Genomic DNA, 24,695 nt, shown 5'->3' on the forward strand with positions numbered 1-24,695 from the left:
CGGCCTGCTGCGGGGCTGGCCCGCCGGGCCCCGGGGTGGCGGCGGCGCCGCGGGGCCTCGGCCCGGTGAGGCGCTTCCGGCCGCCGAGGGGCCTGGCCCCGGCTCCCGGGGATGGCGGGCAGCGGCTCGCCGAGGGGTCCCTGCCCCTAACGGCAGGCGGGCTCCTGGCTTCCCCCGAGGGGAGGCTGCAGCCCCATGCACCCCCGAGGCCGGTGGGGTGGGGCAGAGCCGGCCCTCGCTGCCATCCGCTGGCCGCTACAAGCACCGTGCGGCTCTGTCCTCGCTGAAGGCCTCGGATGTCAGCAGGCTGCAGCCTAAGTGATGGACTGGGGGGGGGGGGGGTGAGGGTGTAAACGTACCGACAGCAGGCAGCAGAGAAAGGGCTCAGTGCACGTACAAGGAGGAAGCGAGAATTTGTAGAGGTGGCGGATGCCCCCAAACCTGCCCCCAAACCTGCTCCGATACAGAAAAAGGACGTGACCGACCCACCAGGAGCAGTACAGGGAGAGGTAACAGGTCACTCCCCCACCAGAGGAAGTCGGAGTACTTACCCCACCCCTCTTCTGCTAAATAGAGGCAACAAAATAAAATACAAGGAAACTTTATTTTTCAGTTTTACCAAGGTTTTGCTCTGTTTTTTGATTTTTTTTTTTGTTGTTTGTTTTTGTCTTCAAGCTGCTTATTAGTGGACAAGTCCGGTCAGTTTTTGTATTAAAAAGGATCTTGATGGAGGTAGCTTTGTCTCTGTCCTGGCTTTTGCTTGGTCTTGCCTGCGCACTCATCTCGGTAAACAAACTCAAAATAAAATTAAAAACAAAAACTGGAATTCCAGGCGGAGGCAGCGAGCAATGCAGCCAGATTCTCCGTGTAACAGACATGGCGCTGTGGCCTCCAGTCACTATATACAGAGTCCATCATACATCCCCCTCTCTCCTAAGCACACTCCTTGCTCCAACGGGCTGGCTGCAGAAGAAGGAGTTTCTTCTCCTCCCAGAGACCTGCACAGCAGCTTCCATGGAGGGAAACAGCACCCAGTCAGGAATGTCAGGCAGAGGGGTAGAGTGTGAAGGGGTGGGGTGGGGGGGTCACTTCAGCTTGGCCGAAAGGTCAACAGCACTGGGCCAGGGACTCACTGCTGCTGGGCCACCTGTAGGGCGAGAGAAGGCGATCCGAGACTCAACGGCTGGTCAACAGCCCCTGGCTTTCCCCACAGAGCCCCCGCTCCCCCCCCAGGTAACCCTGCTCACCGACCAGAGAGGGTACGTACTTGTTGGGGAGGCGGCGGCGGAGGGGGCTCACTGCTGCGGTTGGCCAGCCGGCTGAGGATGTTGCGCTCAGACATCTGGAGGCGCACTGCCACAGGCGGGATACGGGCAATGGTGGCAGGCAAACGAGTCACATCCGCCTTCATGTCACTCAAAAGCTCCTCCAGCTGCTTCAGAACTGGAAGAAGAAAGGGACATCTGTTCAGAGGGGACAGGGACACCCCACAGGGAAAAGACCAGAGGCGACAGCGATGCTAAACACCTATCCCACCCTTGTTTAACACGCTGCATTACCTTTGTGCAGCACAGCGTTGGCTGGTTTATTCCCGGCCATTGACTCCTTGGATAGGTGCTGGTGGCTCTCAGCCAGGCATTCCACCTCTGCGAAACGGGTGTTCAGCGCCATGGATGGATGAGATGGGTCTTCTGACATGTTCAGATAGGCAGCTCGCCGCAACTGCTCCTCGATCACCAGCGCTTGCTCCAGGAGCTGCAAGATGGGGCAGCAATGAGAAAAAGTCTTTCAGCAGTTGCCTGAGAAGCAGCCTGTTTGCACCCCCAGCCTCTCCTGACCCAGTTCTCCACTATCTCATGAGGCGAGATTCTGCAGCTGAACCTCCTTTCACCAACTTCTGTTTATACTGAGTAAAGCCTAAAGAGCCCAAAACAATTAAGGGCTCCATTAAGCTAGGCCAGGTACACAAGAAAATGAGGCTACATCTAGTTTAATAGAAGACTACCATAAATCCTCTTAGGATTCTCATTCCTCCTCAGATTTTTTGAAGACCAAGTTGTTTGCTATTTTACTCTTTCTTTACGGAGCAAAGGGGATGGAGCTTTCTCTTTGAACCAGAGTGAGAAGTATCCCATGCTACTTATAGGAAGAGTCTAAAAAACTGTCAAGCATGTCAGGGACATTAGGAGAAATCAATCTGAATCCTGTTAGTGCAGAACTGATCAGCCAGACTACATTGAATTAACATTTTGCCTCGAGACTGAGAACTACACAGCCTTTGTTTGCGTTGGTCTTAAATCACTCCCAGAACTCAGCTATGGTCACTCCCAAATAGGCTGAGGCAGAGACTGAAGGCAACCCTTTCACCAATCCATAGTGTTTCTAAGTTCTGCTTAGGCACATTGAGTGGGTTGTAGCACACCAAGCAGAAGCTGTGATGGAAACAGCCACTTGAACCTTAAGCCTCCTGCATATCAGTTGTTCAATAAACATTTGGAGAGACAGCACTGAACCAAGGTCCCCAATACCATTTCTAGAGTAAAGGGAGCTCCTGTCATGGAGCTACTGCATGATCCTGAGAGAGATTGCTTATTTTTTTTCCCCCTAAAATGAAAGGCACTGCAGAAGCCTTCACTTTTTCAGTGGAAACTCAGAACAGCTAGCTCTTGTTCTTAGAAGTCCAGCTGGCTGAAAGGCACTTATCACACTGAAGAGAAATCCTTACCTTAAATCTTCTTGCCAAGAACTTATTCTTTATTTCCAGGAAGTTACCCCTGTTCATCTCACCCTTGAAGGGTTCATTGAGGATGGCGTAACGTGGATCATTCTGAATATCCTGCCAACGGGCATAGCCATGACTGAGATGGGATGAGCTCAGGCAAACAAAGGCAGTGAGAACAAGGGAATACACAGCCCAGGCAGATACACTTCTCAAGAGGGGGTGGGGAAAGGGGGTGCAGAGAGGGGAGGAACAGGAGCCAAGGAAAAGGAATGAGAACTATGTCCTGCTAAGTCTTAACTATGCTGGCAGGAAACTCCTCCTCCCACCATCACTTTCACTCTTGTGACAGAAGATAAAGCACCCTCTCACTTAATGTACTCCAGTCAGACCCAGGACAGTCACCTTCACCGAGACAGTTTATGTACAAGGGGAGAGAACTGGTCCATCAGGGTAAGGATACTTGATAATCCCAGCAAGGAGCCAGTAGTCATGACGCCGATGCCAGATCTCATAGGTCTTCTTTGTGACAGTTGCAGCCCGCTCTTCATTCTGCCACAGGGAGTGTAGTTCTGGAAAGGCAAGAGACACCAGAACAGTTGAAAATTATTTCATGAACACAAGCAGGGGCATATAAACAAGTTCAAGCATACAAAGATTTCTCATACCAGTGAAGCCACCATCTGCTATGTTGAACATGAAGCGCTGCTTTACTGCCTTCTTGTGCCTTTCATCTACTGACTCTTTCAGCATCTCTCCATTCTGCAGCATCACCACATCTCTCTTATCATCATCCTTTTTCTCATCTGTACACACAGGAAATTATTGGAAAGAACATGGCAGACACCACAGCAAGTTGGACCCACAAGGAATCCTTGCAGGAGAAGGGTTAAGGAAGAGAATGGAATTATCATGACTCACCTTTCTCATCCAGAGTGATTATAGGAGGTTCAGGGGGATTCTCAATAGGTGCTCTGTCTTCCACTTTCTCCACATCAGCTGCAGGAGAGAAGGGGAACATGAGATGCAGGGGAACATGGCAAGTCCAAGGTTTTGTTCTTCAGCCTGTGAAACCTAATACTGTTCCCTAACTCCCTGTTTGAAGTCCTGGAATAGCCCCACTGACTGTCTACATTTACGCCTGTTTCTTTAGGATGAAGTGCTGAAGCAAAGAGGATGCAGCTGTAGGAAAATAGTATTTGAGGGGGAGGGGGGCTTATTGCTGTTCAAGGTATTAAACCACCTCCCTAAAGATACCTTTGCTTTCTACTTCCATTGGCTCATCTGGTCTTTCCTTCACCTCCGGTTCCTCTACTTTTTTTTCATCTGCTTCTGTGGGGTTCACTGGGGATTTTGCTTCCTGTGGCGGTGTCTCCACAGGCTGTGCACACTGCTGAGGACAAAAATCAATGAGAAGTGAGGTAAAGCAGTGCATGGAAACAGAAGACAGTCACAGCAGTTTGGAAAGCAAAGATGTACGAAACTGTCAGGCCAATTCTGAGGACCTGAGAATTATCTTTAAATATAGTTCCAAGAACTCACCTCTGTCTCAGAAGCTGAACGACACAGAAGAGGGGGCAGAAGTAGAGACATTTGCAATTGCATGAGGCAAACAAGCAACCACTCACCTCCATAGGGACCTCTGTTTCAGTAGCAGCAGCGCTGAGCTCTTTCTCTGGTTCAGATGACTCTCCTTGCTCCTTAGCACTGGCTCCTTCTTCTACTTTTACTCCTTCTTCTGTGTATTCCCCACCCCAGAGCAGCACAGCGGACAAAAGAAGCAGAGAAGCCATCAGTAAGGTCTTCCCCTCACTGTTACCAAACACACATCCCCTTTGCTCCCAGAGATTAGGCCCATCAAAATGGGACCAACATCACTCAAGATGACCCCCCTTTTCCTGCCCACGACAAATGCTGGGCTTCTCTTCTCACTGGTATCAGCTCATCCAAGTGTCCTCTCTTGCCTTTAAGGGCTTGCACATGACTTTGGCAGCCCTCCTAACACGAGAGGTAAGTTGATCTGCGTCCACCCCCAGACCCCACCACCACAGCTCCGGTGAGGGGAACAGCCAGAATGAGGTCAGGACGCAGGACCGTACAAGAGCGGAGCTCTCACCAGCTGGAGGGACAGGGGCAGGCGTATTTGGCTGCGTATCCCCTGGTGTCGAAGGAGTTGGAGTTTTGGGAGAGGGCGAGCTTGGCTGTGAAAGTTTCTTGTTCTCCTCTATCTCTGCCAGTTCTGGCATACTCCAACGGCCATTCACATGCTCAAATTCCTGCACCTGCACGAGAGGGAGAGAAAGACATATTGTTGGAGGAGTCATACAGAGCTCTTCCTCAAACCAGAAGAGACAGATCACTCAGCACAGAACAAAAATAGGTGTGGAAGGAGAGGTAACTCACTAGCTCAGGACCCCAGTGACTACAAGTTACATGGAGAGCAAAGGCTACATTGCTCTGCTAGTCACCTACCTTTTTGCGTATAAGTGACATGACCCCAATGCGAGTAAGGACATGCTGTCGAGAAAGACCTTCCCGTGGGACCCCATCTGCAAAGGTCTCTGCACCATCAGCTCCAGGTTCACATAAATGGCGCATGAACAGTGAGACATAGGCCCTGGAGCAGTTAAGAGACAAGCAATTAGACTATAAACTGGGTTAGCTAGATATGCATTACCAGACCCCTTCCAACACATAAGGGAAATCACCCCGAGACTCCTAACCCATAGTAACACAAATTTTGGGGCTCCAGGCTCCTTCAAGGGAGAACTTCCTGACAGAATTACTAGATACATAAAGGACACACAGCTGACACAGTCTTGAGCCAGAAACAACCGTGAGCCCAAAAACGACTTGGGGAGATTATTCATTATGTGCTTGCATGGCCATGCTACTCCTCTAAAAGCATTTGCTTTTGGTGACTGATGAGTCAAGTCCAAGGAAGAGAACTAGGAACAAGCCCCTAGTCTTTCCCAGCTCATACTTCATTGCCCAACAAAGAATCAACTAATACATTAAGGAAATGTAGTCTAAGGAAAGGCCAGAAAAGGCCCAATTCTCATTCTTCCCCAAAGGGACTAGATGTTACCACAGTCTTCCATCCCCGCCTAATGCAGACTCACTTGAACTCTTTCTCTGACTTGCCACGGAGGTCCCGAACAAGCCACTGGGTGGTGAAGGCATCCTGAGGTGGCATTCCATAGCGCATGATAGCATTGAGGAAGGCTTTCCGCTGGCGGGCATTGAAACCCAAGACCTAGAACGGAGGAGAAGACAGACAGATACGGCAAGAGCCATACAGAAGCAGCTAGGATGCAAACGCCTACCCTAGTACTACTTACTTCAATGTTCCCTCCCACACGGGCAAGTAAGGGAGGCAGAGGCTTATCCTTATCATTTCTCAGGCCTTTGCGGCTAGGCCGACGAGCTGCTGAAGAGAGAAATGCAGCTAAGGAGGAGAGACAATGCACAGCATATTGTTGTGTGAATATTTCCCTTGCAGAACAGCACCACAAAGTGTATAAATCACCTAAATCAAGTCCCAGCTGTTCCCACACTCAGAGAAAGTGACCTAGGAACTCTGGCTTCACCAGAACTTACCTTCAGACCTCTCATCAAAGTCCTCATCTCCTTCTTCAGAAGCAACTGAATAGTCTGACTGATTATCTGACTGGTCATCCTGCCAGTCTGAAAGAAAAACAGCACGTGAGCCTGAGACGCTACTCCGTTACTTCCCAGCAACATATACTTACACCCATTTCTCCCTCAGGTTCCTATGGATTTGTACCTCTATCCTCCTGCGAGCCATCATTGTAGTTAACTTGCTTGCGAATACGTTTGCCCTTGCCCAGATTCCTGGCCAGATCCTCCTGTTGCTGTTCATAATGGTGACGCAGCAGTTTCTCCCAGTAATCAGGATCCACTGACTCCTCCTGCTTAATGATCTCCCGTTCAACCTCCTCTTCCTCCTGCCACAAAGAGGTAACAAATTTAGAGCCCTACACTCCAAATCCCAACCTGTCTGAGCAGATATATGCCTGCCTGCCCTTAAAAGCATCAGAGCTCAGTTTGCTTAATTGATCCTACATCATTCAGCAGAAGATACTAGCTGACATCCACCTCATACTCACCCCCATCTCCTCTTCACGAACCACATACTGGGCCACCTTGAAGGAGCTGAGATACTCATTCATGCCCTGAAGTTCTGTATCTTCTGTTTCATCCTGGTTCCGATCCAACAGACGCTCAATTGCTTTGTCATCGTAGTGGATGACACTGCTGTCCTCACCTTCTTTGTTATCCCCTGAGGGAAGAGCACAGGCACAGTTGCTGTGTGGATCTCAAGGGACCAGGGAAAGGGAATGCCACCCTAGACCTCTCTGTAGAGCTATAATCAGCACTGTGCCTACAGTCACTCACTAAATAAGGAGCCAGACCTCCCCACCTCCTTCAGTTCTACTCCCAGGCACTCACCCCCCTCAGTAGCCTCATCCTTGAAGAGCTCTTCAGTGCCAAATTTGAGAATGTCATCAAGTTCCTGTTTGGACATGGAGCCTGTCTTGGAGCCCAACCCTGGTCTCACTACCAGATGAGTTAGCATCATTTTCTTCTTGGCCACCTGAGTGATACGCTCCTCCACTGAGGCCCTTGTCACAAAGCGGTATATCATCACTTTCTTGTTCTGTCCAATTCTGTGTGCACGACTGAAGGCCTAGAAAAGAGATGTGCTCAGAACAGTCTAGAGCTACACAAGTAGTAGTCTGATACACCCCGCCTACCTCCACAAGAGTTTCCCAGTTGCCTTCATGTTGACTCTTAACATTAGTGAAGGCTGGGCCCTGGAAGAACCCTCCACTACTTCACTTCCCATCTCTACCCATCCTCACTGCTCTATTTTTGAGTATTTCTAGAGGGGAACTCTCACATTCCTTCACTCCTCCTGATAATTTCATGTCCCTTCTTCCTCAGGATTGCTCCATAGTGAGTGGTCTCATTCAGACTCACCTGAATATCATTGTGGGGGTTCCAGTCTGAATCATAGATAATCACAGTATCTGCTGTGGCCAAGTTAATACCAAGACCCCCAGCTCGAGTTGAAAGCAGAAAGCAGAACTGCTGGGCACCAGGAGCTTAGATAAAAGGAGAGAACAAAAGTAATCAAGGGAGAGTGCATTACTCAAACAAGGATTTGTATCTGACCCGCATCACCTGAGGGGGAATCACTACTAATTTAAGATTGCAGGAGAGCAATGGAAGACTTGGGCCAAAACAATCCCATGTTGACTGCTAAGCACACACAAGGCAACAGTTTTCATTTTGCAAAGAAAGTAGGAGACTCCATACCATTGAAGCGATCAATAGCCTCCTGACGCATGTTCCCTGTGATTCCTCCATCAATCCGCTCGTATTTGTACCCTTCGTGTTCCAAAAAGTCTTCTAGAAGGTCCAACATTTTAGTCATCTGTGTATCAGAAACACACCACCACAAAACAGTGAGAGATAAGGGGATACCAGATCAACAGGCTCCTTTCTCAGAAAAAGAATTCCCAGCCCTAAGGTTTTTTCCCCATGTACCTGAGAGAATATGAGCACCCTGTGACCTCCTTCCTTAAGGTTCTTTAACATCTTCTGGAGCAGCAACAGCTTTCCAGAGGCTCGAATAAGAGCACTACCATCATACATGCCATTTGGCATTTTTGGAGCTTCCTGACAAGAAAAAGAGAAAAGAAAGTGAGTAAGGGGTGGGGGAAGAAAACAGCTTGAAGGGATATAGCTTGGTCTTAGTCCCTAGCTGTGTTCATCAGATGCTGACTCGCATCTGGTCATTTAGCTTGGCACAACCACAATGTGTAGCACTACTTATATGAAACAGTGCTACCCTGTCCCTCTTCTCTTGCAATTTGACTCCTAGATGCCACCCTCCTCTTATTGATTTAGTCCCTACTCTTACTGTCTTCACCATCTTGCATGAGTCACAAGATAGCTCCTACCTGTCATACAAAGGCACTGGAAAAGGAAAGGCCTTCCAGCATGTTGGGTCTACATAAAGACAGGATGAAAAAACATAGAAGCAGAAAGAGAGGAAGGGGAACCCCTCCATGCTTCACTAGGGAGCTAACTGGCTCCCTGGTAACAGCCAGCAGGGAATTTGCTTATGCAGAATAAGTGACTGGACATACCATAGCAGCCACAGGAAAGAGGTAGGGGTGGTTACAGCACTTCTTCAGATCCATAACAACATTGAGCAAGGAGACTTGGTTACCACCACCCCGTGCATTCAGTGCCTCAAAGTTTCTTGTCAAAATATATTTATAATATTTCCTGAAAAGAAAAACAAATACAGCTCAGACACCCCTCATGAGAATGACTAACATACTGTCTTGCTAAACTCTGCACAGCTCCTGGCATTACCTGCCAGCTACCTAGGCTCTGCCAGTGGCATTCACTATCTCTCTATCCCTTACATCAGAGCACAGGATTAGCCCTCCCTCTGCCATAGTGGCAGCAGGAAATCTTCCTCCTATCCGCTGCATAGAAAGCCCTATAATGAGGATGAGGCTGTTTCAGCATCCTCTTTGAAACAGCAGAACAGAGCAACAGTAGTTCAACAGCAGGTGCTCTCTTCATCCTCACACTCACTTCTGCATGGGGCTCAACTCCACTCTGACAATGAGTTCAGTCTTAGATGGCATGTTCTTGAAAACATCAGCTTTGAGACGCCTCAGCATGTGTGGGCCCAGCATGTCATGCAGCTTCTTGATCTGATCTTCCTTGGCAATATCTGCAAACTCTTCTAGGAAGCCCTCCAAGTTACTGCAGAGAAACAGACGCTCAGCAAAAGTCACAAAGGAAAAAGAAAAAAACCAAGGAAGGGGATAGAAGTGACAAGACAGGCAGGCTGACTTGCACTGCAAGACATACTGGAATCTCTCTGGCGTCAGGAAGTTCAACAGGTGGAACAGTTCTTCCAGATTGTTCTGCAGGGGAGTTCCTGTAAGCAGCAGCTTGTGCTGGAGGGAGTAACCATTCAGCACACGGAAGAACTGTGAAGTAAAGAGCAGGGAAGAAATGGTGGGGGGGGAAAAAAAAAAAAACACAACAAAACCCACACAAACATGTCAAAGGCTTATTAAGTCATAGGCCTTACAAAAAAAATAATTTCTCCTAGAAAAAAGTTGACACCAAGCAAGGGTTCAATTTAGATCACATCAGCTGTTTGGACAAGAGCTCCAAGTAGTTCACATTCCAGTCAGGGTCACTAGACTGATATCATTTGGATCATTGTTCTGCATACCTAAAACATGACTGCAGCAAATCCTACAAGCCATCAGGTGCTGGTAGGTTTCCTTTGCTCTTAAGTTACAAGCTCTTTCAGACCACCAATCATTTCCAGACTGGTATACTATGTACTTTTTCTTGCTAAATTAGTGTTCCACATTCTTACAACTACTCTGCCTTGAGAATTCTAGAAATAGCTAAGTCACTCTTCCTATTCATATCAATCCTGGCAATGTTCCAGAGCTCTGAACAAGCAGAGGAGAAAAGGAGCTAAGGGTTTGCCAATGTGTCTTTAAGGTAATTTGTGCTGGTTTTCACAACAATGAAGTAATTACAGACAGCGGTAGTGAGCAGTTAAAGTACCAAACTGAAAAGCACCAGTGTACCATGTTCACCAGCACAAATTGACAATAAAGCAGTAATTTATTTATGAGCTTGGCCATTTCTTTACTTGTTTTACACTTAGCATGATACAAGGTCAAACTTAATAGAAGTAGCTTGTACTAGATGGCAAACAAAAAAAAGAAGAGAAACCCACCACCACTTATGTTTTGGTTATCACACCAGAAGGATCCTTCCTAGTGGCCTCCACGGGGATTTATCTTTCTACATAGCTATAGTCAAAAAAACATTCTCATTTTGGAATCAAATATGGAAGTTACTGATAATATCTGCAAAACTTTGGTAGATAACCGCAATCTGTCAAGAAGCTTCTGACCTGTCTTGCAGCCAAACACCTGAAGCTGTCCTTGTGGGACAGGAAACTGCTCCAGAAAAAGGCAGATTTAATGGTCTTGCTGGAAAACCAGTTGTAACTATTAGTCATAGTGTAACCTTGAGCCTTTACATCCTCTTTCAATTAATGAATATTAATAGTACACATTCATTACTACTTCCAATAATTTCAATGCTAAGCATAGAATGGCATCCAGTCTTAGTGCCGCATCCAGTCTTAGTGCCTACAATAAAAAAAGGAAACTGGACTGCAAGCACAGCTGTGATGTCTCAGAAAGATGCCTCACACCAAGATCCAAAAAACTAAAGCCATTTTAAAAAAAAATAAAAAAGAAATCAAGAGGCAGTTTTGTCTTACACAGTCCCCAAGAACCTATAAAACCAGATTTCCAGTAACAATTGTTTTTAGCATACTGAGCACTAGAACGCAGCTGAAGACAGACAAATCAATGCCAGAATTAAGGCACAAGGACTTAGGGAGGGGCTGGATTAAGAAAGTACAATCAAGTCTACTGAATTCAAACAAGCTTAGTTAAGGTGCAGCCTCATATAAAAGCAGCTATATGGCTTTCAGCATCTACCCAGGCATTTTTGAACACCTCTGCCCACCTCTCCCATTTCTATAACATCTAATTAGTTCTGCTACAAAGCTAGATGAATGCAGAGAGCAAGCCTGCTCTGGAAGCAGGATAATTGTACTCATGCAGCTTGTTTTATGCTCAGTATGGTAAACCTTTCCAGAATAGAGGTGGTGCAGATATATGATCTGCTTTCAGAGAAGCCAGTTTGTATTTGAGAGCAACAATGACATCCAGGTTTTTCTGTCTTCCAGTGTATACCAATTGCCTATTCACCCAGAGAGAAACCTGTTTTAACCAGTGATATGTACAAAAGTGAAGTTGTTGCCAATGATAATCAATCTCCAAATGAAGGCTGTTGATTTTTTTTAAAACGCATCAAATTTACTATTGAACAAATGACTAAGAGTTGACAGACAAACTTACGTGCATAGGAGCAGCTATCTAATCTTCTGAACACTCTCTGCCCATTCCCCCCTGTAACATATGCCAGGCCTATAAACCACCTGTGCTTCTCTGTACCTTAGACTGATTATTCTTCAGTCTGTGAGCTTCATCCACAATGAGACAGGCCCAGTCAATAGAGCCTAGTATGGCCATATCAATTGTGATCAGTTCATAGGAGGTGAGAAGCACGTGGAACTTCACAGCAGCCTCCTTCTGCAAAGGAAAAGGATGAACATGGTAACGGGATAGGGGAATGCCCCAGGACAAAGTAGATGCAGTTTCTCGCCATCAAGTTATTCTGATGAACCCTGGTCAAACAGCACATCAAGAACTTTTCACACCCACAGTTTCCTGTCACAAGGTTAAAAATGCTACCCAAACCATTCTAGCCTTTTAATCCCCCATTACTCTCTCAACACATGTAAGTCACCTCAACCCCCTCAGTACCTGCTACTTCTGGACAGTTGCCAAATATCGTAACAGAGAAGTTTAACAAATAAACAGCGAAGAGAGGCATGTTAGGGAAATGAGATTTGGAGAAGAGTGGCTCATCAAAAAGCTGAGACTTAAGACGACAAGTAGTTTATCATGGAACTTTAAAATTACTGTTAGTACTTAATGCAGTTCAATTTCAAGGGAAGCAAAGGAGTCCTATCTATCTCTGGCACTGGAAAAGCTTTAGCTCCCATCTTGCTTTTACTAGGAAGACTGAAGTTCTACAAAAACTAGCCACCTAGATCAGGCTCTTCCTTTCTGTCTGGGCACAGGAACGCAATTTCTCAGATGTCTAGGTATGGCCTCACTGTCAGCCAGTTCCTCAGAGAGATTAAAAAGTTCATACTTTTTTGTATGTTTGTCTTTTCCACACAATGGCAATTCTGACATTGACTGAGATCTGTAGAAATAATGCACCACTTCACAGATTAAGTAGAAGAGATAGAGGGACTTGCCTACGGTCAATATTACCTTAGTCAACTCTCTTTTCCCAGTACTGAGTTAGTTCAGACTAGTAGGAGTGTTTAAACAGTCTAGAGCAGGAGTCTAAACGCCCACTAGTCATCAATTTGCAGTTTTTTCCCCTTGGAAACTACAAGTATAATCAGTTCCCAGGGACATCGAAGTATCTGAATCTCAGCTGCTGAAAGCCAGTCTAGTGCATCTCTTCTTTCAGTTCAGGCTTGCATTACAGCAGAGTTTTGTACCTTCATTCTGGATGCTTTTTTGCCTCCACGTATGGCATTATCCTCAAAAGTGAACTCATTCTCACGGATGATGGCCCGGCTGTCTTTGTCCCCAACGTAGGTCACTACATACATATCTGGGGCCCACATCTCAAATTCTCGTTCCCAGTTGATGATTGTGGACAGCGGGGCACTCACCAAGAAGGGACCCTTTGAGTGGCCCTACGAATAGAGTCAGTAAGAGCATTACATGAATGCGACCACTAACACAGGCAGAATCTCCCTGGGTAGTGATCTCCCAGCTCTCACCTCTTTGTATAAGGAATACAGGAACACAGCTGTCTGCACAGTCTTTCCCAGACCCATTTCATCAGCCAAGATTGTATCTGTGCCCTGGGCCCAAGAGAAGCGCAGCCAGTTCAGTCCTTCCAGTTGGTAGGGATGCAAGGTCCCCCCTGTTACATCGAGGTACTCCGGTTGCCGGTCATATTTCACTGTTGGCTACAGCAGAAAGAAGGAAGAGTTGAGATCCTTTACCTTAGCTAGACAGCTACCAAGACTCCTTTCCCCGTCACCCATATGTTCCCTAGTGCAGATGAGACTTCACAGATGACAACCAGACTAGCACCAGACAAAATTCCCAAACGGTCAAAGGTATCCACCAAAAAGCTTTTTTTTTTTTTGTAAAACCCTTTCACCAAGAGCCAGCCAGTGTCTCACCCAATGGAGAAGGTGGGCCTTTGTCTGAAGGCTCTATAACCCATTCGTTCTTTGGGCCGGGAAGGAACTCTAAACCATATGCTCTTCACTCTTCAGTTTGCTATTTACCTGCCTCCCTCCCCAAAATAAGCAGCTGTATCAGACAGCTCCTAAGCAATAAACAATAACTTACATCTACTGTGGGAGTCTCAGGGGGCCTTTCCAGTTTCCGCATCTTCACTTTCTTTAACTTCTTACCAGGCCTGCCCTCTTCACCTCTCATCAGCTCCCTATGCAGAGACAGTCCCAAGAACGTGCAAGTTTAATGGCTTTTGTAACAGATCGAGGGAAAACTATTGCAAAGAATAGGAGGGTGATTGCCCAACTCAAATAGGCTCAAGAGAACAGGGCTGCAACCTTCATGAACTGGTGGAGAGGCACAAGGTCCCTGCCCAAAGGAATAAGGAGTCAGCAACAAGAAGATGCTTCTTGGCTATCTCCGTATAGTAATCCAGCCAGTGGAGGGGCTGACACACTCCAGTATTTTCTCTTGAGGGAAGGGAAAGGAACACAACCTCTAGATACTTCTCTTACCTGTGATTCCAGTAGGCTTGCTTGTAGAGGTCATAATCTTGGATATCCACATCTTCGCTTTCCCAGGATGCCTGGTCATAGGGTAAGTCTCTCCATTTAATCAAATAGTGGACATTCCCCTTCTTATCCACACTGTGGAAGAAACCAGTAAGTCTTAAGCACAGTGAAATGACAGTAATCACCCGATCCACTCAAATGGGAGAGAAGAAAAGGATCTCTTAATGAAGCAACAGAAACAGAAAAACAATGTTTGTCATACCAACAAAAGAACTCCCACTGTTTCTCCCAGTCATATTGCAGTTTAGCTTATCCACTCTCCCTTAGCCCTGCTTAAGGGCTTTGTTGAAAACCCTCTTTCCTACCTCCCCTACCTATGATTAAGGATCCTGTGGATCATCATCCACTCAGGCTTGATCCCGTATCGATAGAAGCGCTCCTCCATCTCAGCATATTTGGGGTCCTTGTTTTTTCTCTTCCGGCTTTTCTCCTCTTCCCCTCCAAAGTCCCCTGAGGGTGGCTCATCCATATCATTTTTGCGTTGGTAGTTACGAAACATGACCTGGCAGTGCAGCTCCAGCTGGAGTCAGGACAGAAGCAGTTAGTAGGTGTTTTCCCCACAACTATCCAAAATATCTTCCCCCAACTATCCACCTTTATGACATGGTTAGAGTCCTCCACTCACCTGCAACTCTGACACCCAAGAACAGTGCCAGTAGGACATGCCCTGCCATTTGACAAAGAACTGCCTTTCAGGCCGACCCTCCAGAGGCTTAGGGGGAGGAGCATTAGGGTCTGCATCAGGTGGACGTGGTGGGGGAGGGCCAACCGGGGGCTGACCCCATTTCCAGATCAAGATCTTCTGCACCTTTCCTTTTAAAGCTGGGCACTGAAAAGTTAAACAAAGCTTGTTACATCAGAGTGTATGTACTCTAACACACAAGCACTGAGGAGTAGAAACATACAGAGTCACAGTTCTCTTCCTTAGTTATACCTTTACTACACAGACGGAATTTGCTGTTTGGACTTGGAAGTTTTCATCCTCTTACCTCCAGCATTTCTTTGAGCTTTCTCCAGTTTGTCTTTTTTCCTAGGACTGACAAACCCCAAACTGAATTCAGTATCTCAATTTAGTTGTCTCCTCAGGGCCACACCAATTCAGAAATTCTACATGAAATACAGAAATTGCTAGGTTTGACAAGCCCAGTTGTCTATCCAATCACAACTCCATTGAAAGTTTGTACAGAAAATATTTTGCTGTAGAACTATCGGCCCAGCACAGGGATATGTTCTGAAGCAGCTTTTTTGTTCATCATCTTAAAAGTCCTTATCACCTAATGAAAGCACCTAGCACCATTTACAATACCTCATTTCAAGAAGTATTCCATTCCTGGAAAAGTGTGACATTTCTCCCAACCATCTATTAAGAAAGGGCTTGGCATTACACAGCTTGCAGTGCAAAAAACCTGTTTGGTTCAGCGTCAGATTAAAACATTTTTTTAAGCATTGAATTTGCTTGCACTCATTCTCCTGCTTCTACATACATACAGGATCCAAGAAAATTGAGCCTTGGCATCCTGGACCCTGAACTACCCAACTGCTCTGCACATGGGCAAACCTCATGAGACTCAATGGCTGTAAACCCCGTCCTTCCTGCTGTGTGGAGAAAGCAGCCAATCGACAAGGCACAATCCAACCACAAAAAGTCAGGCCTTGATGTTTTACGACAAAAGTGTGAGAGGAGACAGAGTCTTCAGAGGATTAAGCATTTCCAGGAAAACATGATGATCCAAAGGGATTAGACTGATCATCTCTTGTAGCAATAGGAGAATGGTACTAGCAGAAACTCACAGTGCAACGAGGACACAGCCACTCTCCGTTGGGAATCTCTGGCAATGGGGGATTCAGACAGTGGATGTGATAGGATGAAGGACAGGCATCACAGCACAGCAGCTCTCCTCCATCCTTGCAGACTCTACAGAACTCCATATGGTGGTCATCCTCTTCCTCAGCATCCCCTACAACATCCTCCAGGATTTCCTCACCTTCAGAGTTATCCTCCTTTGCTTCCCACTGAATGCCCTCTTTTTCCTACAGGAGAGGGAAATCAGAAAAACAAAGTCACACATTTGTGGTTATTTTATTAAGAGCAGCCCCAGGTCACTTGACATCCCCCTCCATGATCTCTTGCACAGTGTGGTGGAATCCAGTACTCACACAGTGTGGGCAGCTCCATTTGCCCTCTGGGGCTTTCTCCATGTCTGGGTCCAGGCAAACCATGTGGTAGGCACGAGGGCAGGTATCACACAGTATAATTTCTCCTCCCTGCTGGCACACCTCACAGTAGTCCTGGTGATCAGTCTCATAGCCATCCACAGCCACTGTGGAGTCCTCCTCACCTGCAGAGGGTGGTGAGGAGTTACAGCAGTACAAGCCACAGGTACAGGCTTCCTACAGCAAGGGAGGGTACTCTCCCAACAGCCTACGTAGTAATACAGAGATCCAGAAACCAAAACTCTTGCTCTATCTATGTAAGTAAACAGGGCAGAGAGCAAGAACTGGAACAAGCCCCTTTGTGCCTCCTTCCATCCATGAAATTAAAGGTATAGTTGGGGTCAGGAAAACTCAGCACTGTTCCCCTACCAAGGTGAGAAAGAACTCCTGAAAACCTGTTCCTTATTAAAAATAGTATCGTGTTCTTCCTTCACGAACAATTCTCCTCCCTCAAGTACGCTGCTAAATACCCAAATTCTGCACAGACGTTCCTCTAATCTTTCTACACACTTAGTTGTGCTTCTGTCTCCAACTGACAGCAAGCATTGATACCTTTCTTTTTCTTTTTCCCAGCTTTGAGTTTTTTGCGACTACGGCTACTACGGCTTGTAGATCCATCTGAAACAGAGTAGCTGTTGATGCTGGCATCATCAAAGTCTGACTCCACATCCAGATCATCATCTTCACTCTGAGGTAGGTAAGAAAAAAAGCTATGCTACTCAGGCACGCATGCTGGGGGCAGCAATCAGACACATATCCCAGCATTTCTAGCACATCATCACCTCCTCCTCAGAAGGTCAAAGAAGGTGCGTCACTTACTGATGATCTTTTACGCTTGGAACCAAATCCTCCCAGTTTGATTTTCAAAGGTGCCACTTTCTTTGTTTTAGGTTTCTTGATATCAGGAATACGAGGACTGGCCTTTGGCTTCCGCCGGGCATTGGGTCCTGGGAACAGAGGAGCCTGCGAGTCAGAAGGACTACTGCCTTGACACCACTCACCCTCTACCATCCTGCCAGATTCTTCATCTCACCTTTGCCCTCCTTTGTCTTGGCTTTCCTGAGTGGCACATCTACAGGGGGCTGCGGCAGGACAGCATCCACATTTGTCACCATACTCTCCACTACTGCAACAGCTGCAGCTGCAGCAGCTGCCACAGATGCACCTGAACTTCCCTTGAAGGGGTTGTTTGTGCTAAACTCCCTCCATTTGGCTCCCAGTACCATCATCATCTTCGACACTGCTATTTTAGGGTTCTTGGCTGCAATAAGTGGCCTGCGTACAATTAAGGAAGGAAGGGTTACAGAACCACCCTGAAATCTAGACCATTATTCCTCCCCGCCATCACCCACATCAGCACTTCTATCTCAAACTACATTCCTTTCTGATCTCTGATCTCAACAGCCAATGAATCTCTCCACTCCCATCCTTCACTCTGTGGCGGATGCAAATGCTCAGGGGCTTGGAAAGTGAAATGCAATTTAGCATACTAGGGAAGAAAGTGGATTGGGAGCGAGGGCTTGCATCATCTCGATCACTGAAAACAAAAAAGATGTGGATGAATTATTTTACTGTTTCTTCAGTTTTTGCTCTAGGTAGGACGCTAGTGTGCCTAATGTGCCTTGAGATTCCAAAAAACAAGGAACCTAGTCCTCGTCCCATCTCTTTTTGCTCCCAAGTCCTTCCAAGTGCAGGCTTGCAGTTCACCTGACAAACTGGCTGAAAGCTTTGTAGTTGGTGAGAGTGCGGTAATCCTCCTCGGTGAAGATATGATCAATATCCTCCATGCCCCAGTCCTCCAGGAGCTGAGCAGATGACTTCGGCTCCTGTGCAAAGAGAATTGCAGCAATTCTGAGAAAAAGCTCTAGTTCTGCTCCAGGAAAGAGCAGAACTTCCACACATCTACAGATGACCCAATGGGTCAGGACCGGGGGATTTCCGCCCCCCCCATCCACTTATCACTGTCATAGGACACAGCCTCAATAGAACATCAGTGGAGGTGAGAAAAGTCTTTGGATTCAATATATGTTCTAAGTGTGTTTAAGGCAGAAGAGGGGAAGGAATGCAAGGTGGGAAAATGGTCAAGTCAAGCAGGTCTAGTAGAGGAAGAGGAGACTGAACAGCCCCAACTCCATGTGCCATCACAAATGAGAGCACAATGATCCCCAAAATTGGATACATGGGAATGAGGAGCAAGCAGTCAGTCAGCAGGGTAGCTTCTCACCTTTGAGTCATCATCTTCTTCCTCTTCTTCCTCCTCCTCCTTGCGCTTGGCTTTGTTTTTCTTTTCCTTTTTGGGCCCTAATTTCTTCTTTTTCTTCTTCCCAGGAGTGTAGTCACTGCCCTCACTGTCAGAGCGCAGAACCTCCTCTTCTTCCTCCACAAACTCATTCCCCTCACCAGAGCTGTCCCCCAGCTGGGGAGGGAGGGAGAGAGAAGATCAGGCAGCTGTGAGAAAACACCCTGGATAAGCACTAAACACCACACTCTCCCCAAGCTCTAGAGGGTTCATACAAAGGATTGCTGCCATAGGCCAACAACAGTAAGCACCCTCACCCCATATATCCATAATTTAGAGTGTGACCTTAGGCATCCTTTTCCTTACCTCCTTCTTCTGACGCTTGCTGAGCTTGGGTACTTTGGGTTCCTTTAGTTTCTTGGGCTTCTTCTTCTTCTTGATTTTGGGGGTGTCAGCCTCAGAGAGAAGCTCTTCTTCTGGCTCTTCTTCAGGCTCTGGAGGGGAAGAGGCAACATGTGTCATTCAAACCCCATCTGTGCACTATAGCATAGCCCACTTCTCAGAGAGATCACTCAACTTGTCTTACTTCTTGCTACATACTTACAAACACAGCAGTGTTTACCACTGCTTAATCTGTTACTGTTCACAGCAGATACTAGGTAATCATATAAGTTACCACTGCACATGCTTTTCCCCCTCCCCCCAACACCACCTATTTCCACAATATTCCTTCTCCAAGCAGAGTTGCAGTCAGATCTTGGGGACCAGAAGTTTGCCATAACCCAATGACAAGAGGGAAGAGCATAGAATAGATGGCCACATCTAAAGGAAACAAAACAGTGAATACATTTGAGAATCTGACTAGGATACTGTTTCAGCCTGTAGGTCTCCAGAAAAGAAACCCACAACTACCTAGCCTCCTCAGCAGTACAGAGCATCCTACAGCCGCATGCAAAATACAGGCCAGTAAGCCGCTACTTGTCCTCCTCCATAGGAAAGTTGTTACTCAGCAACCTTATTCCGATCCGGATTTGAGACAACCTTCCCCCAACCCCTTCCCTCTGTGCCAACAGCTAGCAAGCTCACTGCCCAGCCAGAGGAACGCATGCCAGTTCCCCACCACCACACGCTCCCATCTGCGTGCCTCCCCCCCTTCCCTTCCCTGCCTGCCCCCCACCCGAGGGGCAGGGGCAGCCAGACAGCCCTTCCCTTTGTGGCAGGCTGCAGGAGCAGCCCGGCCACCCGCCCTCCCCCGCCGCCCCGCCCACTGCACACAGCCAGAGTCACTCCTTCTCCCTCCAAGGGAAAATGGCCTCCTGACCACAGGAGCTGGGCAGGATGGAGGAAGCCACAGGTCAGAGGAGCTACCGCAGCCAGGGGCGAAACTGCAGAGGTCGAGCTCTCAGAACCTGGGGTCTCACGCCTGGCCCCTGCCATATTCCCAACTGATGGATGTCTCTTCGCTCCCACGGTCCTGCAACACCAGGTCCTTCAGGGTTCCCACCTCTTCTTCTCCCTCAACTTCTGATTTAGAGCCTCTAGTGTCCCATCCTTTCCAACATACTACCTAAAGCTCTCCAGTTTGCAGGGATTTTAACAGTTTTTCTTCACCAAGATTTTCCTTACACAGCTTACTGACAGTCCCCTTCTGCCTAAGATTTCAGAGGTGCCAGAAAACCCTGGAGTCAAAGCTTAAGAAAAAACACCAAACAAAAAACCAAAAAGCCCACAACACCGTTTTCCCTTTCCAGTCACAACATTTCTCTTATACGAGAACTACAACACTACAGCATGAATTAGTAGGAAAACTCAAACTTGTCTTACAATCCAGCACATCAGGATATACATTATTCCTTTTCACAAGGAAGCAGAGAATCCAGATGTAGGTCCACAGAGCAAGTCATCAACAACAGCAGCAGCAACAGCAAGAAATCCAAAACAGAAGAGTACCCAGGGCTCTAACTCAAGTCTCATGTTGATGATGAGGATGCAAACATGAGGGAAAAGGCAAGGTACAAAGACTACAAGAAAAGCAAAGGTGAGCAAGCAGCACGGAGCAAGAACCACAAGAAACCTCAATAATTGGGTGTGGTGATGAAGGAAAGTGGGTCACGCAACAGCCCAGGGCAGTTTGCTCTGGACGTCAGCCGGTCTGAGTTCCCAGATGAAAGCAAGCCAGGCACCCTGCCCTTTCACATACTACCCCCTTTCCCCCTCCCCATTCACGAAATACGAAACTCGAAGGCATTTTGATACCCCGTCAGAATTAGATGCTCTGCCTCTACCCCTTACACCTCCTCGAAACACAGGCCCCGACAACCTGCAACGGCTTGGAACAAAGTCAGCTCCACCTGACACAAAGCCATTAGCCTCACACTTTGAAGTAACCCTAGGACTCGAATATCAGAATCAAAAACATGTGTGACTCGTAGTAAAAAAAAAAAAAACAACCCACACTTCCCAGCACATCAGGTATTTCACACATTCAGCTTGAGACCAGCATTACCCCCATTTCACATGCATGCCCGGCAGGCTCTCCATACCTGGATGCTGGGGGATAGCATTGTTCAACAGGATCTCCATCTCATCATCATCGCTGCCCCCTGAGCACGGTGACGGAGATCCAATGCCCGATGCCATGTCCTCCGAACTGGGGGAGGCCTGGGCTTATACAGGGTGTCGTCTTCTCGCCAGTCAAGCCAGTACTTCATTGAAAAGAAAAAGAGAAAGTTATAGCAGACCTGAACTCCGCTTTCCCAAGCAATAGTGCTACCAAGAGGATCCGTGAGAAAGCTTAGACAGCAACTTTACTGGATTTGAAGCCTACAGATAATAGAAACACTGGCAGCAAGTATCAGCTTAGAGTTGTGATGAAGCAGGCTTTGAAGACACTAGATATTAAACTGAGTCAGCAACTCATCTCTGGGGAGGAAGCCGAAACAGCTGTCCTATAGGAAAATTCTCCTGTCCTCTGCAGCCAAGTGCCCTCGGTTATTTCTACCTTGGGCTGGGAGAAGGCAGCGAGGCAGGGAAGGCAGCTGGGCTTCCAAAGGAGACCTTGGGCCAGCCGGGACGCTGTCAGCGAGCCACGGCAGGGAGCAGGCGGTTCGCGCGGGGCCCGGTACAGCGGACAGCGGCGGAACCGGCGCTGCCGGCAGTCCCTAACTCGCGGGAACTGGCGGGCCGGCCCCGGGCTGACACCGCCGCGGCCGGAGAGGCAGGCCAGCGTCGCCCTCCTCCTCCGCCGCCGGCCCCACACAAAAGGCAGGGCAGGCTCGGCAGCGCCGGCAGCCCCGCTCCGCTACCCGCCGCACCCGCGCCCCCGCCCGGAGCGGGGCTGCGCGGCGCAGGGCGGGGCGGCGGGAGGGGGCGGGGGGGGGGGGCAGCGTCTCGGCGGGGCACGGTCTCCCGGGCGGGGGCGCGGGGCGGGGCCGGGGAAGTCCGGCTCGCATGCGGCGAGGGGCCGCCTCTCCCCAGGGACAGGCGCCAGGGCGGGGGCCCAGGGGCAGGGGCCGGCCGGGGCTGCGGGGACCGGCGGGGCGGCCGCTCCCCAGCGCGGTGTCGCGTGGGGAGGGGGGGGAAACGTCCTGCGGCCGCCCAGGCAGGGGGACGGCGCGGCCCCGGGGGAAGCTGCGGCCGGGGGCCGACGGGGCGCCCGGCGGAAAGAGGCGCCCGCCGGCAGGGACGCCCCAACAGGCGACGGAAGGCCCTACCCGCCCTCGTCCCCTCCCGGCTCCTCACCCGGCTCCAGACCCTGGCTCCTCTCTCGCCGCCGCCGCCGCTGCTGCTGCTGAAGGGAAAATGGCTCCGGCCCCGGCACCGCCTCTTAAAGGGGAAAAAACCCGGCCAGGCCCCGCCCCCCCTCCCGCCTCCATCCCATAATATGCCCCGGGACCCCGGCAACGGGCCCCGCCTCCGTCTCCCCGGCAACCCCCCCCCCCCCCCCGAGACATCCCATAATACTCGCCCTCCCCTCAGAACTTCCCACTCACTGCCCGGCCCGGCATCCCATAATAATAACCCCTCCCGCCGGGAACATCCCATAATACGGCCACCCCCCCCTCCGAGAAACATCCCATAATACTCCCCACGCTCGCACCCCTTCGCTTCGGCATCCCATAATACTCGCCCCCCGCCCGGGACCCCGCGCCGGGGCAGGGCGCCCCCCGCGGCGCGGCCCCTCGCCCGCACGCGCGCCGCCCGGCCTGCCATCCCATAATAGGCACGTCCCTCCTGCGGGGAGCCGGGGGGGGGGGCACACTGTAGTAACCCCCAGAACATCCCATAATAGTCACACCCCGGGCGCACATCCCATAATAGTCACCACCCCCCCCACCCCCCCCCCGCCCAGGCAGGCATCCCATAATAGTCGCCAGGAGCCACCGTCCAGCCAGGCATCCCATAATACTCGCGGCCGCCCGCCCTGCAGCCCGCGGGGCTCCGCCGCGCCGCCGCCGCCCCTCCCCCCCCCCCCCCCGCCCCCCAGCCCACCCTGGCGCCCGCCCCGCCCCGCCCGCCCCACCTGCCCGCCGCCCCGGGGCCCTCCCCGGCCCCCGGCCCTCTGCGCCGCCGTCAAGGTCCCGGGGCACGGGGCCAGCCTCGCAGCCCGGAGCGCTCTGGCATCGCCCGGCCCCTGCGCGCCGCCCGCTGCTGACACAGGCCCCAGGCGGCCCGCAGCGGGCACCACCCTCCCCCGGCCGGAGGCGCCGGGCCCCCGCCGACGGCCCCCGATCTTGGGGCTGAGTGCCCCGCTCGCTCCCCTTCCCCGTCCCGCGCCCCGAGAGGGGCGTACGGCCTCTGCGGCACATCGTCGCCTTCGCGCACCCACCGGGCCGGGGCCCGCGATGCCCCATCCCACACGCTCTGCCTGCGTGCCCGCGGGGCTGCAGGGCCCCTCCAAGGCTACCCAGCCCCGTGACACCCCGCAGCGCAGTCACCGCCACCGCCAGCGTGCGTGCGGGGAGCCCGCAGCGGCTTCTGTCGCCTCCCCACCGCACGGGCGGGCCCGCAACCCAAGGCCTCCTCCTCTCCCAACTGCTGGTACCTACAGAACTATCTGTACCCCAGGGATACACCGTGTCTCCTCATGCTCCGTTCCTCCCTCTCACCCCGTAGCTAGCACCGCACGCTGCTCCCTGCTGCGGCCCTCCGCCAGGAAACTCGCCATCACTTAATACGGATGTGAACAGTCCATACGTATAAATATACCCCAATTATGCCCATGCAACTGTATCATTAATTTCCCATTAAACAAAATCACATCCCATCGTGCCACCTATCCCCCGCTTCGCATCTTCATCACACTACTAATCTCAACAAAGAAGCACAGTCCTGTCCATCTCTCCCAGTAAACACGTGGGTGTCAGCGACCGCGCTTGTTCCTCCTCAAACGCCTCCGCTGTCCTGCGCCCGGCGGTACACGTGCACATTTTGTCCCGCCGCAGTGAAACATCCCGGAACACGAGTGGAGGATCTACTGTTACAGACTGCAAACAGGCCGTTACAAGATCCTGTAACACGATCCGTGCTTTGTCTGCCAAACCACACCAAAAATATGTCCACGCATACCCCAGGCACACAGGTATTCCATAGCACCATCCCATCGCCTCTGCCACGCATCGGAGTGCCTCGGACTATCGGCAAACTCTCCCCTACCTGCACATGCAGCCCCCGACCGCCCCTCCCCTCACGCCAGCACCTCTCTGCCGAGATACTGTCAAGCCCCGCCATCTCGTCTCCGTGCCCCTTACCGCCCTGTGCTCCAGCACGGTCCCGCAACGCGAAATACGCCTGCAGCCACCCCACAGCACGAGCCGCCCCTCCCGCGCACGTCCTTCCCGCCTTGCCAGCAAAGACTAGACCGCACGTCCCAAAACGCTGTTGCGTTATTCACCTTCTTGCACGTATGGAAATCCCACCGACCCTCCACCCAGCTGCGGTACGCACACGTGCGC

At 50.1% G+C, this 24,695-nt stretch overlaps 1 protein-coding gene and 1 non-coding gene across 4 annotated transcripts; both read right to left on the reverse strand.

Moving 5' to 3' along the window:
• Positions 1 to 585: 585 nt before the first annotated feature.
• CHD4 (chromodomain helicase DNA binding protein 4) lies at positions 586 to 22,505 on the reverse strand. Of its 3 annotated transcripts, none has more exons than XM_050893878.1 (40): positions 22,483 to 22,505; positions 21,285 to 21,446; positions 19,108 to 19,235; positions 18,727 to 18,918; positions 18,210 to 18,328; positions 17,536 to 17,777; positions 17,322 to 17,449; positions 17,055 to 17,190; positions 16,446 to 16,627; positions 16,080 to 16,319; positions 14,914 to 15,117; positions 14,603 to 14,808; positions 14,232 to 14,363; positions 13,831 to 13,927; positions 13,248 to 13,439; positions 12,960 to 13,160; positions 11,833 to 11,970; positions 9,641 to 9,762; positions 9,359 to 9,532; positions 8,899 to 9,040; positions 8,294 to 8,425; positions 8,063 to 8,180; positions 7,724 to 7,848; positions 7,193 to 7,430; positions 6,850 to 7,022; positions 6,507 to 6,687; positions 6,320 to 6,430; positions 6,061 to 6,146; positions 5,842 to 5,975; positions 5,192 to 5,336; positions 4,836 to 5,001; positions 4,348 to 4,457; positions 3,977 to 4,112; positions 3,641 to 3,718; positions 3,388 to 3,525; positions 3,183 to 3,291; positions 2,726 to 2,858; positions 1,560 to 1,755; positions 1,268 to 1,443; positions 586 to 1,147 (listed from the first exon to the last, which is right to left on the reverse strand). In XM_050893878.1, exons 2-40 carry the CDS (start codon positions 21,379 to 21,381, stop codon positions 1,130 to 1,132), a joined length of 5,775 nt encoding a protein of 1,924 aa, XP_050749835.1. In that variant the 5' UTR covers positions 21,382 to 21,446; positions 22,483 to 22,505; the 3' UTR covers positions 586 to 1,129. The 3 variants fall into 3 exon arrangements, with proteins under 3 accessions (XP_050749835.1, XP_050749826.1, XP_050749842.1); XM_050893869.1 differs by having other exon boundaries at positions 6,061 to 6,167; XM_050893885.1 differs by having other exon boundaries at positions 6,061 to 6,149; positions 6,320 to 6,406; positions 22,483 to 22,504.
• On the reverse strand, positions 4,669 to 4,808 carry LOC127029821 (small Cajal body-specific RNA 11). Its single transcript, XR_007768252.1, has one exon. It is a non-coding gene; the product is annotated as a small Cajal body-specific RNA 11 (non-coding RNA).
• Positions 22,506 to 24,695: the final 2,190 nt, after the last annotated feature.

The sequence above is a fragment of the Gymnogyps californianus genome, chromosome 1 (assembly GCF_018139145.2).
Source record: "Gymnogyps californianus isolate 813 chromosome 1, ASM1813914v2, whole genome shotgun sequence".
In the NCBI taxonomy this organism is placed as follows: Eukaryota; Metazoa; Chordata; class Aves; order Accipitriformes; family Cathartidae; genus Gymnogyps; species Gymnogyps californianus.

What these genes read in the sequence shown, in the direction of transcription:
- CHD4 (XM_050893869.1), bottom strand. Translation starts at nt 21,381, where the DNA reads ATGGCATCGGGCATTGGATCTCCGTCACCGTGCTCAGGGGGCAGCGAT. An exon ending in CAAGCCTACTGGAATCACAG is followed by an intron (nt 13,928 to 14,231) that starts GTAAGAGAAGTA and finishes GTCTCTGCATAG; the next exon opens with GGAGCTGATGAGAGGTGAAG. An exon ending in CTCCTTGCTGGGATTATCAA is followed by an intron (nt 2,859 to 3,182) that starts GTATCCTTACCC and finishes ATCCCATCTCAG; the next exon opens with TCATGGCTATGCCCGTTGGC.